Source organism: Onychomys torridus, unplaced genomic scaffold (assembly GCF_903995425.1).
Source record: "Onychomys torridus unplaced genomic scaffold, mOncTor1.1, whole genome shotgun sequence".
NCBI classification, from domain to species: Eukaryota; Metazoa; Chordata; class Mammalia; order Rodentia; family Cricetidae; genus Onychomys; species Onychomys torridus.
The window spans coordinates 359,638-378,305 of NW_023412756.1; the positions used below are offsets into that span (position 1 = coordinate 359,638).

General features: G+C 41.7%; 1 gene segment (V, D, J or C); it reads right to left on the reverse strand.

Moving 5' to 3' along the window:
• Positions 1-17,033: 17,033 nt before the first annotated feature.
• Positions 17,034-17,572, reverse strand: LOC118575832. The segment is given in 2 exon segments: positions 17,034-17,443; positions 17,530-17,572. Coding segments are annotated over 2 exon segments (453 nt in total).
• Positions 17,573-18,668: the final 1,096 nt, after the last annotated feature.

Below are 18,668 nucleotides of genomic sequence, written 5' to 3' on the forward strand. Positions count from 1 at the left end.
CAAGGGAATCATTCCAGATGACTGGCATCAGTTAATTTCAGCTGTTCTAGAATATAGCCAGCAGTTACAGTGGAAAAGCTGGTTGAGAGAAGAGGCAAGAAATTTAGAACAACAAGGTAAACTCAGAGGTTTTGAGATCTCCCAAGATCAAATATTTGGTGAGGGATGTTTCGCTGACAGGAATGTACAAGCCATTTATGATGAGCATACAATATCCCTATGCGGTACAGCAGCTCTAAATGCTTGGAAAAAAATTCCAGAACCTGGAAAAGCAACTGAGGTATACACAAAGATATTTCAGGGACCGCATGAACCCTTCACTGATTTTTTACAAAGGCTGAACACAGCTATAACAAAAGCTGTATCAGATAAAGAATTAAGAAACATATTAACTGATTCCTTGGCATTTGACAATGCTAATGCAGAATGCAAAAGAATACTTACACCATTAAAGATCAGATCAGCTCCTTTGGAAGAATGGATTCAGTATACTAATGGTGTTGAATCTTTTTAACTACAGTAATGAGGCTTGGATAGGAGAGACAAATCCCAGAGGTGAAAGAAGGCCCCGTGGTACCAAATGTTTTAAATGTGGTACACCAGGTCATATAAGTAAAAACTGTACATGGGGTAATCCTAGAAGTAATACTCTTTCTAGGAATAGCCTAAACAGGAGACACCAACCACCTCCTGGATTATGTAGAAGATGTGGCAAAGGCCGACATTGGACCAGTGAGTGCAGATCAAAAATAGATATACGAGGCAACCCTTTACTGGCGGGAAACGCCTCAGGGGGCCCAATCAAATGTGGTAAGAACATTCCCGGCCACTGTGGAAGACATTCCTCTCCAGGACAACTGAATAAACCAATGCCTATTGTAAAAACTAATACTGCAATGGCTGATAAAACAGCTCTGATAGATGAATCACAGTTTACAAAGAACACAATAAAACAAATATTTTGGCAGACTTCCATAAATGAACAAAGACCAAAGCTTAGAATTCGAATTAATGGCTTGGTTCTGGAGGGCCTGGTAGACACAGGTGCAGATGTGACTATAATTACACCAAAATCATGGCATCCAAATTGGCCTCTTCAAGAGGTAGATGTCCAACTTTTAGTGTAGAGAGCTGTGTGTAGCCGCACCCTAAAGATGGCGCTGGCTTCCACCCTCTGCCTTCCCGATGGCAAGCACTCTTTGTGGTAAACAGCTCCTTATTTGGCTATGGCTGGAGTCGTGTGCCGCTGGCATATGTGTGGACCTGTGGATAGTGCCCACGTGGCTGTCTAGGGTTGGTAGCCCAGACCTACTTAGGGGTTGGGAGAGGCTTGCCCCAGGGGAGAGACATCGCAACTAACAAAGGTCCTGAATAAACTGTTTTAAGAAGACCCCCTTTGTTGCGTCATCCTTGCTGGTCGAGGTGGGCGCGACAAGTGGTGGCCCATACGGGGAAAGGAAGAAACGAACGTATGGGGACACTCCCACATCTCTCCGTGGGGCTCAGAACTTTTTACAGTCAGGCGGTATACCGGTAAGTCCTCAAAAAAAAAATTGAGAATCCGCAACAAAAGCGGGTTTTTACGCTCACCTGTAGACAAAGGGGGAGCGGGTCAGTAGAGCCGCGACAAAAGCGGACGGGTAATTCAGTAGAGCTGCGACCAAAGCGGATGGGTAATTCAGTAGAGCCGCAACCAAAGCAGATGGGTAATTAGAATAACAAAGTAAGCAGGTAAAACCTGCTCCGCGACTATAGCGGATGGGTAATTTGAATAACAAAACAAGCAAGTGAAACCGGAGTGCTGGGGCTGTTCCGTAAAGGCTCCGAGAAACCTCCGAGAAACTTCTCAAATTGAGAAACAAAAGATATACTAACATGGGCGCTTCCTCCTCGCACCCAATTTTTCTGGCTCTTAATGAGCTGCTTCTCTCTAAGAAATTGAAAATAAAAAGAAGCACCCTGGAACGGTTTTTGGAACAGTGTGATGTAGTTGCTCCTTGGTTTGCAATTTCAGGAAGCCTCACAGTGCCTTCCTGGGAGAAATTGGGAAGAGACTTAGATTTTGCCGCAGATCAGGGCACACTTAAGCATGGGGTTAGACCAGTCTGGAAACTAATAAGAGGATGTTTAGAAGATCAGAGATGCAGTGAGGCAGTTGAGAATAGTCAAACTGCTCTGGAAATACTGCAGGAAGAAAGATCTGAAAAGGCAGCCTCAGACAAGGCAGCCTCAAAGAAAGCAGTTCCAGGAAACGCAGGGCAAGTAAAAAAGGAGATAAAAGATGAGAAAAAATATACAAAATTTTATCCTAGCCTTTCTGAGTTGGAAGACTCGTGTGCTTCTTATCTCTACTCGTGTGCTTCCGATCTCTACTCGTGTGCTTCCGATCTCTCCGATTCTGTCCTGGATGATGAGGATGTTGAATCCGTTTGTGAGTCATTGCAACGAGTGAGGGTTAGAAAGAAAAGAAAAGAGAGAAGAGGATCCAAACAGTTAGAAAAGGGCCATGAGAGCATGGTCCGTTCTGCTCCCCATCCGTATCCTGGAGCAATGGGGGCAGAGGGCGGAGTGTCTTTTAATCCTAGAGTATGGAGAAAAGTCAGAACGGAAATGCAAGTTGCATTCCCAGTATTTCAGAATCCTCAGAATCAGAGATATCATGAACCTCTAGATTTCAAGATTGTAAAATCATTAGCAGAGTCTGTCAGGACATATGGTATTACAGCTTCCTTTACAGTAGCTCAGTTGGAAGCTCTGCATAGACATTCTATGACTCCATCAGACTGGATGAACCTTGCACGAGCCTGTTTAAATTCTGGTCAGTATTTAGATTGGAAAGCCTTTCTGATAGAGTTCGCTAGTGAACAGGCTAAGGCTAGCAGGGCTGCTGGTGGAGGCCAAGCTGCTTGGGATATGGATATGTTACTTGGACAAGGTAGATTTGCAAATCAGCAAAATGGGTATCCTATCCAGGTTTATGAGTAAATTAACAACATTGCTATCAGAGCTTGGAAGGCATTGCCCAATAGAGGAGAAGTTAGTGGTAATCTCACTAAAATTGTCCAAGGACCCATGGAACCCTTCTCAGATTTCGTAGCTCGCCTAGTGGATGCAGCTGGAAAGATATTTGGTGATCCTGATACAGCTATGCCATTAGTTAAGCAGTTGGGTTTATGAGCAGTGCACTAAGGAATGTAGAGCTGCCATTACACCTTACAAAACTAAAGGATTGGAGGTTTGGATGAAAGTATGCAGGGAATTAGGGGGACCACTAACCAATGCTGGGCTGGCTGCTGCAGTTTTACAAATTAGCCAGAAGAGGGCAGGTGGCACTGGGACTTGCTTCCGATGTGGTAAAATGGGGCATATGAGACGCAACTGCCCCCAAGGAGGAAGTAATCAAGGGGGAAGTAACCAGAGACCAAAGAGTGCCCAACGCCTGGTCCCGGGACTGTGTCCTAAGTGTAAGAAAGGAAAACATTGGGCGAGTGAATGCAGGTCAGTCAAGGACATTAATGGACAGCCTTTGAGGAATAATACTCCTCCAAAAAATGGACAGCGGGGGCCCCCAGCCTCAGGGCCCGCAAATATGTGGGGCAATGGAGTATCAGAGACAGGAAGGGAATCAAGAGCAGTGGCCAACCCTCAGACATCCCAAACACCGTGGCAAGCCACTGCAGGTTCGGCAGGATTGGACCTCTGTGCCACCACCAGACTCATATTAACCCCACAAATGGGGGTGCAAGTAGTGGAGTCTGATTTTCAAGGCCCCCTTGACCCTGGGACAGTGGGATTGTTAATACAGATTCCTGAGACCTGTGCAAACGCTGTGGATTTAACATCTAAGCCTAATCTCTCAATTGAAAAATAGAATCCCAGTCTGAGACATTTGGTCTTTTCCCTGACAAAAATTGATTTACAGGTGGTTGTAGTGATGAAGAAAATTATGAATGGAAACTTCAAACATGACTAATTTAAGAGGATTTGTAAACACACACACACACACACACACACATACACACACACACACACATATATATATATATATATATACATACATATATATATATATATATATATATATATATATATATATATATATAAAATTTGCTTTTTCTGGCAGAATGTAGGTGTGTGTTCCTGTTTTTTTTATTTTCTATTTAAAATCCTTTTCTTTTTTTCTCTATCTGTTTGCTTTGTACAGAGAGAAACAAGGCTTGAGCAGTTGAATTGTAGGACAGTGGGAAGGAATAGGGAGGAGTTGGGCATGGAAACTGTGATCAGAATACATTGTATGAAAACAATGAAAAATAAGTAAATCTTAATAAAATAAATGAAAAATAAAATGTGTCCAATATTCAATATGTGTTTGAGCATGGAGACTTCACAAATCATCCTCAGAAGGTGTTGTTCAGCTAAGAGAATTTAGGAAAGGAGTCCACAGACGCTACAGAGTCCCCTCCTCTACTGAACTATGTCTGTCCTGTTGATTATTGGCTCCACTGTGCCCCCTGCTCATCCTGAGCTCCCCTACAGGTTAGTATGACATGATTTACACTGAACATATACCTTTTACACTGGTATCATTCTAATAAGAGTTGATAAGGCCAGATTGCTCAAAGGAAACTCATCACTGCTTCTTTCTTACTGTGGCTATATAGTGATATTTTATTTGTATTGAAATGTGATTTTATTTGTATGTTAATAAAGTTGCCTTGAGGTCAGAGCAAGCCAGAGCAGAAGCTGAGCAGTAGTGGTGCACGCTTTTAATCCCAGCACTTGGGAGGCAGAGCTAGGTAGATCTCTGTGTGTTCAAGGACACAGGCAGCATGGCAGACACACGCCTTTAATCTCAACCATAGAAGACTTGGAGGTCTGTACAAACAGGCAGTGACAAGGAGGACATGTGGCTGGGTTTACAACCAATGAGAAAACAGAACAGAAAATCTATAAAAAAGATAGGACACACAGAGGTAGCTCTGTTGTGGAGAGGAAGAACAGCAGAAGCAGTGAAGGGTAAGGTTTTCTGCTCTTGCTCTGACCTCATGGTTTTTAACTCTGCAATTGGTTCTGTGTTTCTTATTTAACAAGCTGGTTACATCTACATGGCTACTCTATCTTCACCTGGTTACAATTCAATTCTCACTGACCATAATCAGGAAATCCTGACTTGGTAAACAAGTGCTGGTACTTACAAGGTTTATATCAACTGGACTTATACTACTGTTGAATAATCATTTGCCCAAATCCTAGCAGAAAAAGCTAATTTCCCATTCACTAAATATTGCTCATACATTTGTCTCTTTTCTTCTGTATAACTGGGAAATATTTGAGAAGTTAATCCAGAGACTCCTGGTGTCCAGAGTGTGCCCAACCTGCAGGTTCACTGTGGTCATCACATGTCACAGGCAGGTGTGTGTGGTGAACTTCACCCTAGCATTAGGTAACAGACTGTGGGTCCTTTGGATTTAAACCTCACACTGTTCTGTTCACTGTGTTGTGTTTGTCTGGATGCTGGTAATCCATTATTCTATGCTCTGATTGTTCTCCAATATATCTTTGCTCATAGCTGAAGCCACTTCAATAGGATCTAGAGATGGCTGAGGTTTAGAATGGTCAAGTCTCTTTTGCTTTTCAACTGAACTTATATCATTACCAAGACTTAAAATTATAGATCTTTGTGGAAAACATGAAAAGTTTTATTTTTATGTTTATTAAACCTGACAGAATGTTGCAAATGGATATCTTAGACGTACCATGGTATGATAATGATATGTTTATTAGAATTGAAGCAAAGAGCAATAGTCATAGACTATGATATAGCAAAGGGTCTCTGGAAGATTTTTTTGAACTGCAAGGGAAAACCACATTTCCTAAAATGTAAACAGACATATTCATGTGTGGTGATATTTTGTTTGTCCTCTAACAAATAAAGCTTGTCTGGACATCAAAAGTCATAGATAGCTAGCCACTAGTTAACCATAGAGGCCAGGCAGTGGTGGCACACAGCTTTGATCCTAGTGCATGGAGGGAGAAGAGAGATAGTGATATAGCTGAGCAGAGAGAGGAATATACAGTTGGTGGAGAGAGGAGCTCACCCCCTTTTTGGCTGAGGAGTTGGTAAGGTAAGGGTCGACTATGGCTGGTTGCTCCACTGTGTCTCTGAACTTTCAGCATTTACCCCTATATCTGACTCTAGGTTTTTATTATTAAGACCAACTAGAATTCATGCTACATGTTTGTCCATGAGGAAGCCCATGGTGGCAGTTCAGAACTACCTATCATGAGGGGGGCATGTAGTTGTTCTGAGTAGCTTCAGCAGTTCTTAGGTGCCACTGTTGCCCCCAAGCTCCTCTGTAGGGAGATTTGTCTCTGAGTTCACAGTGAAGTCTCCTCCTGTGTTTCTGGCAATGTAGGACATGGCAGATGTTGCAGATGTAAAAAAGTTGGTCATTTGAGGTATCTCTACTAATACTGATGCTGAAGTATAAGTCCAAATTACACCTGTTTCTCTTTGTCCACAGTATCTTACCAACATATTCTATCAATTTCTAGTATGCTGTTAGACCCAATGAAAATGGTAATTGATTACATAGAATTCCAGACTGTACAGGTGATTGACAGGGTCTGCAAGGCTTTTATGAGGACAGACCTGACTCCTCGAGCTACACTTGGGACAGTACACCTGAGAGTAGTTAACATGACTATCAACCATAATTACAAACTATTGGCCACATTCCTTTCTTTAAATGTTGTGACACTCACTGTAGGGAACAGTCACCAGGCAGAAAAGCAGTTCCAGGACACACATACTTTGATGGAGACTCCTGTGTAAGGAGAGGAGGGCAGCTCAGCCAGGGCTCAGCTTTCAGTCTAGGACCTGGTGGTTTCCTTCACGGTAAGGTCACTAGAGTATATAAAAGGTGAGCAGAGAGTGTAGGTCAATTGTCCCTTCCAGACAGGGTGATTTACCTTGTGTTAGCTAGAAGACCTAGAGGCACAGACCTCAGGGACATTATCTTGTTCCCTACCTTGTTATCTTTCCTCTCCTTTTTCATTCTCCAGGCTGTGACTTCCTCACATAACCACTTTGCACTGCTTACTTGGAGACATGGCCATCATTAGAGAATCCGCACAACTGAGGACAGTTTGTGAGTCCTGGCTGACCTGGTTGGGTGTCCATCTTATTCTTCATCTGAGGAAATCTCATGTTTGAGTCCCTTTTCCTTTATGCCTGGTCTTTGGGCTGTGGGTGGCCTTAGAGAAAACAGATCTGCACACTGGAGAGACAGCTGTGCAGACCAGGATTTTAGGGAGTCCTGCCTCTATGCACAGTCTTCCACCAGCTTTGTGATTCTATGAGAGTTTCAGGGATGTTTTCACACATTATTGCTGTGGATATCGCTCTGTGTACTTAAAGTTCTAATTGGCCAGTGGCCAGGCAGGAAGTATAGGCGGGACAAGGGAGAAGAGAATTCTGGGAAGTAGAAGGCTGGGGAGAGACACAGCCAGCCATCGCCATGAAAAGCAACATGTAAAGACACTGGTAAGCCACAAGCCATGAGTTAATTTAAGATAGAAGAAGCAGATAACAAGAAGCCTGCCACAGCCGTACAGTTTCTAAACAATGTAACTTTCTGTGTGCTTTCTTGGTTGGGTCTGAGCGACTATGGGACTGGCGGGTAAGAGAGATTTGCCCTGACTGGGCCAGGAAGGAAAAATCTAACTACAAATGGCGTCCAACGTGTTGGCAAGAATTTCCAACTAAAACCTGAGAAAAGAGATTCTAAAACAGCAAAGTTTTATGAATGTTGAATCTAGATATTTAATTGAATAAATAATTTTCAAGGATATAAATTATTGCTGATTCATGCAAAACTACTGGTCTGTGATACCAAGTATTGAAGAACAATGATATGTAAATTCTATTCACTGTTTCTTTTCTGTGAACAACTTCAAAAAACTTGAACCTTTCTGGTTTTTTATTAATTATTAAGTATTACGTATTACAATGATGAGGACTGTGCTTCATGAGGCAGTCCTGTACCTCAGGACACTCTTTTAAACATCATTAAATTAATAAAGGAATCAAGTCTGTGAGTAACAAAAAGTTCAGAGTGATCAAGAGCTTCCATTCTGGGAGCCTGCTCAATGATCTTCAGTCACTCCAGTCTTGCCTTCTCCCCAAGACATAACACTCTATACTCATTGGGTGTAAGATTCAACATGAAGAGCCTTGAAATTTCCTCTCCATGAGACAAGATTGACAGGTCCTTGTTTTCCTGTGGAGGAATTCATTCTAACTATGAGATGAATTGTCTTCAAGGTGATTGGAAGGACTTTGAACTGGGTCATATCTGCTATTGTAGCATTCCCAGTAGAGTGATAAATAGTCTAGGAACTAACTCAAATTTTCCATGACAGATCTTGTATCTTTAAGTGATGGTCCCCTGGGCCTTGGATATGTTTAAATGAGAGAAAAAAATTCTGACTAGAGTTAAGAAACACCTTTGTAGGCCTCTCTACACCTGCACTTAAGGATTTGCATAATCAGTTTATATTGGTTTTCTATTTGGTTTCTAATGGCAAAAGTATTTAGCAATGTTATGGATCATATGTCCTTGATGTCATTTGAAAATCATAAAATACAATATAAGACTCTGTCACCCTTTGTATACTTTGACAGAATATGCTCTGCAATTGATTAATCAATGTAGGAATTGCTCTGAAATGTTAGTAGACTGTTTTATACTCTCTCAGCCTCCCTGTACCGGTCAGGAAGGCTGTCCTGGACATCTTGTGTTACTGTGGTGCATCAGGAAAGCCATAAGATGGAATTCTGTGGAGGATGGGAGCTTTAACTCTCCTTGCAAAATGCAGCCTGACCCAAATGATGTCAGCACTATGAACCTTGCATGGGTCCAGTCAGTTCAAATCTAACAATAACCCAACATTCAGAGCACTCTTAGTCTTTCTGTTGATGGTTCTCCTAAATTCACAGAAAAGGGACCTGTCTTTCCTTTCTATCCTGACTCTATGGTTTGTATTTGAAGAAGAGAATTCATGATGATGTTGATACTTTATGTTTAACAGAGGATAGTGGGAGGACATTAGGCCTTCGGTACAAAACATTTCTGCCCATCTTTAACTGGTACAAGACATTTCCTGATTATCTTTTGATTCTTTGGAAAAATTCCAGGGTATACAGAAGGATATTGATGAACTCTGACAATAAATTCTCAAATGAAAATAAATGTACTTGGGATTAAACAAAGATCCCAATCAGCTCTCAAACTGAGAGTGCTAATGTATGTGAGAATGGCCAGGTCATATGGGAAACAAATTGGGTTTTCTAGTCACTGGGTCTTGTTTCCACAACTTGTTGGCTTTGATCTGAGTAAAAAACAAAAACAATGTATACAGGAGAGAATCTCACTGTGCTGTTTGTTTTTGTTTTGTTAGGGTTGTAATAAGAACAGTCAGGTTGCACATTGCTATCAATGGCAGAATTATTTTATCCCTGACATTCACCTATTGAACAGCAAGATGAATGTGTTCCCTAATTAAAAGAAAACAAAAACAAATGAATGCCAGATAGAAATGATTAGATTCAGATATGTGAAATTAGGACAATCAAAAAGCAAGAGAGGACCTAAGTGGGCCTTGCTGCCTTTAAGAACAAAATTTTTTCTCTCTGTCTCTGTCTCTCTGTCTTTTGTGTGTGTGAGTGTGTGTGTGTGTGTGTGTGTGTGTGTGTGTGTGTGTGTATGTGTGTATGTTGTTGTGGGGATCATGCACCATACAGTGATGTCCAGTCAATATCAATCAAAGCCCATTCAGAACTTGTAATAAAGACAGTCCAATTTCAGGAAGCAGGGTAATGAGCACCCAGGGCTCCTTATGACAAGAACAGGCATTTTACATCACCATGTTAGATTCCTACTGCACTGGCACCAATGATATCTGAGTAGGATAACATTGTAGTTGTCAAAGTAACAGACTTCACACCCTGAGGACTTCACAACACAACATTTAGCTCCATTCTAAAACAATAAGAAATTTCATTATTACTACCCAAAGCAATTCAGGATTAGAATTACCTATAAATGAAAACATAAAATTAGATTTATGAGAAAAAATAAAGTGACTTTCCACAAATCTATGTGGGCAGCTTCCAACAAAGTATTTGTTGTGGTCTAGGTACATCAAACTAAATTTTAAAAGAGTTATTTTGTGTGTGTGTGTGTGTGTGTGTGTCTGTGTGTGTGTGTGTCTGTGTCCTGACACTGTTTGCTGTGGGATGTTCTGTATGCTCTGAATGTGTTGTTCTGATTAGTTTATAAATAAAAAGATGCTTGGCAGTAGCCAGGCAGGAAGTATAGCTGGGAGAAACAGACAAGGAGAATTCTGGGAAGAGGAAGGCTGAGTCAGCAGATGCAAACCTGCCATCCAGGGAGCAGAATGTAATGGCACACAGGCAAATCATGGAGCATGTGGGAACATATAGATTAACAGAAATGGGCTGAGTTTAAATGTAAGAGCTAGTAAGTAGTAGGTCTGAGCTAATGGCTGAACAGTTTTAGTCAACATAAGCTTCTGAGTGATTATTTTATATGTGACTGTGGGGTCTATAGGTATGAGCAGGACCAGGGAAAATTAAACTAAAATTGTTGATTAGTATTTTTCTAACAAATTCATATTATAGTGTATTCCAAGCTACACCATCAACAGTTCCAGTCTTTTGGATGTAAAGGATGCACATATGTATGTATGTATGTATGTATGTGTGTGTGTGTGTGTGTGTGTGTGTGTGTGTATGAATATGGAGAGAGATAGTTATAGATAGATATAGGTATGGATATATAATAATATATTGCCACAGATTGCTCTATTTTGTTTCATTAAAGAAGAGACATGTCAATGGAGGTGGTCTTGATAGAGAAATAGTCAAGGTATGTTGTACTCTAGGGGTCATCATTAACCAGCATCACTTTATTCTCAGATCTTCTTTTGAAAAGTTGACAGACACTGTATAAGACTATGAGGAGGAGTCTGAAAAGGGTACACTCAGAGTGATTATTTCTGTGTAAGTCTCCAAGCTAATCTTCTCTGTTATTTCAGTCTCAGGGCAACTTCCTGCTCTTCCAGGATTACAGACCCACTCAGGATGTAGTTTGCAACACTGTGTCTTACACAGGAATAGACAGAGTCCTCAGAGTTCATACTGCTAAGCACAATGTAATCTGTGCTACAGGGTTTATCTACAGTCAGTGTGTCCTTGCCTGGAACTTATCTGATTGTACTAATTATTGTCATATCCAGTACAAATCCATCCAATCCACTCCAGGCTCTGTCCAGGACTGTGTTTCACCCAGGTGACAGGGTAGCTACTTGAAGGTATAGCCAGAAGCCATGGCAGACATCTTCCTAGAGATTCCTGGCCTCCCCAGCTCAGCCCCAGACTGCTGCAGCTGGACCTGGGAGTGGACACCTGTGATGAGAAATGCAGAGTGGATGTCATAGTTACCATAGTGTATGGCCCCTCCTTAAGTCAGGAACTTGGGAGGCCCTTACCTGTAGCTGTTGCCACCAGCAAGTAGATGATCCAGCTCCATTTCTTGGTCAGTACCTTATGCACTCAGTGACTGTGAAGACGACACTGATTGTATGCTGTTTTTCCAGTGTAGATATCCCTGTTTTACCTATAGATTGACATGATTTGCATATTCATGAGGTAGGGTACTTCTTAGGTAAGGACTCAGTGCAGCTGGAGAAGGAGGGAGAGGAAACCCAGGGCAGGTTGCAGGATACTGAGGACCAAATCCTCCTAATCCAGTCTGATGAAGTAGCCATTCCTGACACCTGTGTAGACCCTGTGGATTTAACATCAAGGCCTAATCACTCAATTGAAAAATAGAATCCCAATCTGAGACAGTAGGTCTTTTTCCAGACAAAGCTTTACAGGTGGTGTTAGTGATGAGGACAATATAGAATGGAAATTTCAAAAACACCTTAACTAGGAGAATTTCTAATCTTTTTTCATGTAGAAGCAATTAATATTTGCTTTTCCAGGAGAACACAGGGGAAAGTTCCTGGTGTTTTTTATTATCTTTAAAAAATCCTTTTCTTTTTTGTCTATTTGTTTATTTTCTATAGAGAGAAAGAAAGGTTGTGGAGTTCAGTGTTAGGCATGAGGGAAGGATCTGACAGAAGTTGTGCATGGAAAATGTAATCAGAATACATTAAAAATGAGAAATAAATAAATAAATCTTTACAAAATAAATAAAAAAAAGTCTGTCCAAGATTTAAGAAAGAATTTTTATTGTGTTTGAACTTGGAGACTTCACATATCAACTGCAGCAGGTGTTGCTCAGCCTACAGACTTTAGAAAGGGAGTCCACAGAGGTTACAGAGTCCCCTCCCATTCTAGTCTCATTTCTACCCTGTTGATTATTGGCTCCACTGGGTCCCATGTTGGTACTGAGCTCCCCTGCAGGTTGGTATGTCATGACTTACACTGAACTTACTTATACCTTTTACATTCTTACCATGCTAATAATAGTATGTAAAGGCAGATTGTTCATATTAAACTTTTCATAGCCTCGGTCTTGCTGTGGCCTCTCCATCTTGGCCTCATTAAATTCATTTCTCACTGCCCATAATCAGGAATCCTGGCTTGGAAAGCAAGTGCAGGTGCTTATAACGTTTGTATTCACTGGACACATATCATTGATGAAGAATTTTTTGCGTAAATCCTAGGAGAAAAATCTCCTTTCTCATTCATTAAATATGGCTTATACATTTCCTTCTTTATTTTTTCTTTTTGGTTTTTGAGAGAGGGTTTCTCTGTGTAGATTTGCTCTCTGTGTAGGAAGGCTGGCCTGGAACTCACAGTGATCTGCCTGGCTCTGCCTTCTGAGTCTGGGATTAAAGGCATGTGCCAACACTTCCCAGCATACATTTGTTTCTTTTTTTCAGTATATCCTGGGAGATATTTGAGAAGCTAATCCAGAGACTCCTGGTGTCTCCTGTTTGCCCAACCTGCAGGTTCACTGTTGTGATCAAATGTCACTGGCAGCTATGTGTGGTGACCTTCACCCTAGCATTACTTAACAGACTGTGGATCCCGTGGTTTTCACCTTTACACTGTGATTTTCAATGTGTTCTGTTTGTCTGGGTGTCAGTATTCCTGTATTCTCTAGTCTGTTTGTTCCCCAATGTATCTTGGCTCATAGCTGAAGTCACTCTAATATTATCCAGGGATGGATCAGGTCTAGATTGGTTGAATCTCTTTTTCTTTTACAGATACCTAAAATCTGTAGCACAACTGAGCCAACACCAAACATCATTTCTTCCAATGTTGCTTCTCTAACTCTCAGGTGAAACATTCCTGCTTTCCTACCTTCAGCAGAAACACAGAGTTCGTCCATTGCAGTAAGCATGGAGAAGATGTTAACAAGAAAACAGGAGAAAAATACTGCAAACTGTGAGAAGGAACTCTGTTGCCAATGGAAGAGGTTTAGAACAGAGACAGTAGATCACATCAGCTGACATGTTGACATGTGCACAGTGATCACTAAGACTTTTCCACAAGCTGAGGCTATTAGAACCATCCTCGAGAAAAAAAAAAAAAAAAAAAAAAAAACCTCATTACATGGGGAATGGGGGCAGAAAGTTATCTTTACAATATTTACAACCTCCATCCTATTAGAGCATTAGCATATTAGAAGCTGTAAGTGTAGATATTTTCCCTATATATGGTAATAACATTCATTCATCAAAGATCTGTATATTCTTCCTTTGAGAGGATATAAATTGAAACGTTTTTGAATTGTTTACACTTTCCTGTGATTTCCAACTGAACCTATATCACCAAGGCTTAAAATTATAGACCTTTTGAAAAACATGCAAAGTTTTATTTTTCTGTTTATTAAATCTAGTATTATGTTGCAAATGGAGATGCACCATAGCAAAATAATGATATGCTTATTAGAAATTAAGCCAATAGCAATTGTCAAAGACTATGACATAGTAAAGGGTCTTTAGAAGATTTTTATAATCAGAAAGGGGAAACCACATATTCTAAAATGTAAAGAGACTATGCTTTTTGTGGTGATACTTTGTGCTCTAAAGAAATTTGCCAGGAGGCGAGAGGGCATAGCTAGCCACTAGTTAACCAAAGAGGCCAGGCTGTGGTAGCACACACCTTTAATTCCACCCACAGAAGAGAGAATCTGATAGTGATATGGCTCGGCAGAGACAGGAATTTAAGGCAGGCAGAGACTGGAGCTCACTCCTTTTTGTCTGTGGAGTTGGTGAGGAAATAGTTGACTTGGATGGTTGCTCCTTTGTGTCTCTGATCTTTCAGCATTTACCCCTATATCTGACTCTGGGTTTATTATCAAGACCAACTAGAATTCACACTATATACTTGTTTTTGAGGAAGCCCATGGTGGAAGTTCAGAACTGCCTATGATGTGAGGGGCATCTAGTAGTTCTGAGTACCTTCAGTAGTTGTTAAGTGCCTACTATTGTGCCAATCTTCTCTGAGGGAGATCTGTGTCTGAGTTCACACTGAAGTCTCCTCCCTTGCCTCTGGCACAGTAAGACATGGCAGATGCTGCAGTGTAGTGGGTAGCTTTTATAGTTTTAACCTGGAAGTACTAACCCCACTGAGGTTTCCAGAAACTGTCATGCCTACCTATAACCTGCCCCTGATGGGGGCATGAAACAGGAGCCCTTAAGATCCAAGATCCAGATGTGCTGGCTTTTTTGGTTCCTGGTGATCTTGGATGCCGGATGGTAAACCGTCCAAGCAGAATTTTCCAGAGAACTCAGCTTGACTGCAGCACACCTCTCTCAGATCCTGTAACCAACCCCTTTCCTAGCTGTAAGTTACCCTCAAAATAAGCCACCTTTTTAACTGCATGGAATTGCCTTAATAAATCCTCCAATAGTGCAGATTTAAGGAAACTTGTTTATTGGATATATGCCACTGATACAGATGCTGGAGTTGAAAACCCAATTACAAACTGTGTCTCCAGTACTCCGTGAAATGGTGCCAGCATACTCTAAGGATTACTTGGATGCTGTGAGTATGATGACTCAGTGAATATGATGGTTTTTAACACAGAATCCAGACTGTAGAGGCCAGTGACAGGGTTTGCATGGGTTTTATGAAGACAAACCAGATTCCTGCAGCTACACCTGAGACAATGCACTTGAGAATAGTGAACACCATCATCAATCATATACAAAACTATGGGCTGCATGGCCAGTTTCCTTTCCTTAAATGCTGTGACACACACTGTAGGGTACAGTCACCAGACATCAAAGCAGTTCCAGGACACACGTACTTTGATGGAGACTCTGTAAGAAGGAGAGGATGTCAGCTCATCCAGGGCTCAGCTTTCAGTCTGAGAATGGGTGCTATTCTTCTCTATGGAGTTGCTGGAGGACATAAAAGTTAAGCAGAGTGCAGGTCAATTGTCGATCTCAGACAGGGTGATTTACCTGGTGTTGCCTAGTAGAAGTAGAGGTACAGACCTCAGGGATGATTTCTTGATCCCTGCATTTCTAACCATCTCCCATACAAGTCAGAAATGATGCAGACCCTGCCATCCAGACATTGCTCTGTGAATATGAAGATGGCGTCCTCTCCTTTGTTCATCCTCCAGGCTGTGACTTCCTCCCATCACTTTGCTCTGTTTAGTTGGAGGCATGGTCATCATTAGAGAATCCTCCCACCAGAGGACAGTCTGTGAGACCTGGCAGGCCTGGCTGGAGGTCCATCTACTTATTCATCTCTGGAAAGCTCATATTTGAGTCCCTGGTTCTTTATGCCTGTTCTTTAGGCTGAGGGCGACCTTAGAGAAAACAGATAATCACATTGCACAGGCAGGTAGGGACACCCACCATTATGCATAATGTGCCATCATCTTTGGGATTATGAGAGTTCAGGGATATTTTCACACATTATGTCTCATCTTTGGGTTGTGCAGAATTTCCCTTGCAGCGATTCAGAACTAAACAAAACCATCACAGAACTGAGTGTCAATCTTGGTAACTGATGGGGGAACATTCTATAAGTCCACTTACTCTGCTGATTTACTTTATTACTTGAATGAGGCACTGTGTTTTAGTGTCTGCACTTGGGTTCAGTTTCTATTTCCTTGAAACTAGGTAGAAGGAGATCACAAATCACAGATCTCCCTGTCATGAGGCAGGCCCAGGTGTATCTGCACACATGACTTATAGTTCTTTTCTATATCACAGGTGGATTCTTCACTGACATATTAAATACAATAATTATCAGTGTAAACACATGAGTATTTGTTTAATAAGATGTTTTGAATCACAGTGAAAATTTATGTATTTTTGTATAAAATATCCCAACTTTGGGAGTGAGTAACCCTCTTAGAACAGAGTCATTGTACCTCAGCCATGCATAGTTGACTTTAGGAAATCCCTGCTCTGTACTACAGGGTTGGTAAAACAGCTGAAATGATACATGGACCCCGTTTAAATCTATTACATTCTCTTTAGGCATAATAGCAAATGCTTTGTGTCAATAATCTAGAAGTGCTTTGACATATAGATGTATCTGAGGGTGAAAGGTATGGGCAATCCAAAGCGGAATTAATTTCTAAAATGGACAATTACTGCAGTGCTAAGGTCAGCTGAGGTTCAAAATGATGTTTCCACTTAAAAAGAAAATCCTAAGACCAGAGAGATGGCTCAGCTGGTGAAGGAGAGATTCACAACCAAAAGGAGAGGAATATTACCACGTACAGCATCTTGAGAGTAACAGTGAGAAACCGGCAAACGAGACTTTAGAAAAACACGGTTTTTCATGATGAGACAGAGAGAGAGAGAGAGAGAGAGAGAGAGAGAGAGAGAGAGAGAGAGAGAGAGAGAGAGAGAGAGAGAGAGAGAGAGAGAGAGAGAGAGAGAGAGAGAAATAATCCAAAAGACTGTCTGCCCTTAGGGAGTGAGAACCAAATCAGAGTAAAGGAAGAGTTTTTCTTTCCAGCTCAGAATTCCTGGACTTGGTTGGAACTGAGCGCCACCTGCTGGTCCAGACCTCCTCTGCAGGGAGGTTTGTGTCTGGGCTCATGGTGAAGTCCCCTCACTGTGCCTCTTGCACAGTAATATGTGGCTGTGTCCTCAGTGGTCACGGAGTTCAACTGCAGGAAGAACTGGTTCTTGGATGTTTCTCTGGTGATGGAGATGCGGCTCTTGAGGGATGGGTTATAGCCTGTGCTACCACCATAATGTATGTACCCCATCCACTCCAGCGTCTTCCCTGGGAACTGTCTGATCCAGTTCCAGTAGTAATTACTGGTGATGGAGTAACCAGTGACAGAGCAGGTGAGGGACAGCGATTGAGAGGGTTTCACCAGGCCAGGTCCTGACTCCTGAAGCTGTATCTGGGACAAGATACCTTCAGACAAGAAGAGACAATTCTGTCAATCATAGGTTGGTTGTCACAACACTTCATAAACACATCTATGAACATGTAACACTCACCAGGAAGGGCAGTCACAAGGCACAGAAGTCCCAACAGTGTCATCTTCTAGGCTACACCTCCTTTCCCTCAGAGGTCAGCCTCCTGTGAGACAGATGTGAGCTCCACAGTCCAGGGAAAGATTTAACTTAGTGCTAGAAGAAGCATTTGCATGTTGTGAGTCAGCCTTGTCTTTATAAATGGGGAGGGTGGATACTACTCCACTTGGCTATTGCAAAAAGGCCACCACTGTATCTGACTTCCTGGAGTGTGAGTCTGGAATAGGAGAACATGGGGACTACAGGGATCACAGGAAACACATCTTGGCATGACCAACCTCCTCTTCCTAGCCCATCCTCCCCACATCCATTCTGTTCCTGTACATTTGTATTCTCAGGTCAGTGCCAACCTTCTTTTCACACTAATTCCTGAGCACTGTCTTTCTGATTAGTAAGCCCACACTGGTCCTGCTTTTCTTCCTTTTCCCACACATGAGATGGGTTTCCATGTTTCCTGGAAAATTGGGACAGTGTCATATTGCTGCCTCACTGGTTCCAAACATATTTCTTGCTCCATCCAGTCTGTGGAAGGAAGAGGAAAAAGAAGCTGAGAGAAGCTGAGGGAACTCTGCTCACCTTGAACATGACTCAGGGACAACATTCATTCTTTATCCTGTCTTGGGTCACAGGGCACCAGGTTAGACACATGATAGTGTCATCAGAGTTGGTGTTTGATAGCCCCACCACAGTGACTAAGGATATGGATACAGAGGACATTCTTCTGCCTCAGGTCTCTGTACTGACTGAGGCTCCTCTTAGAGTTACAGCATGTGTCAGCGTTTGGGCAAAATATGAGTCCTTCCCTCTTTCTTCATTCCCGTAGTAATTTTTAACTTATGGGCAAGTCTTTATTCCTTGAATATAGATTTTTGTCATACAATATATCCCAATCAGAGATTCTCCTCCCTCTTCAACCCCCAAGTTCTCTCTCTCCCCTCCCATCCAGATACATCATCCTGCTGTTTCTCTTTAGAAAACAAACACGCTTCTAATGAACAACAATAAAATAAAATAAATCGAGTTCAAACAAAATCTAATACATCTGAACTGAACAAAACAAACAAACAGAAGGAAAGGAACCCAAGAAAGGCAGAAAAAACAGG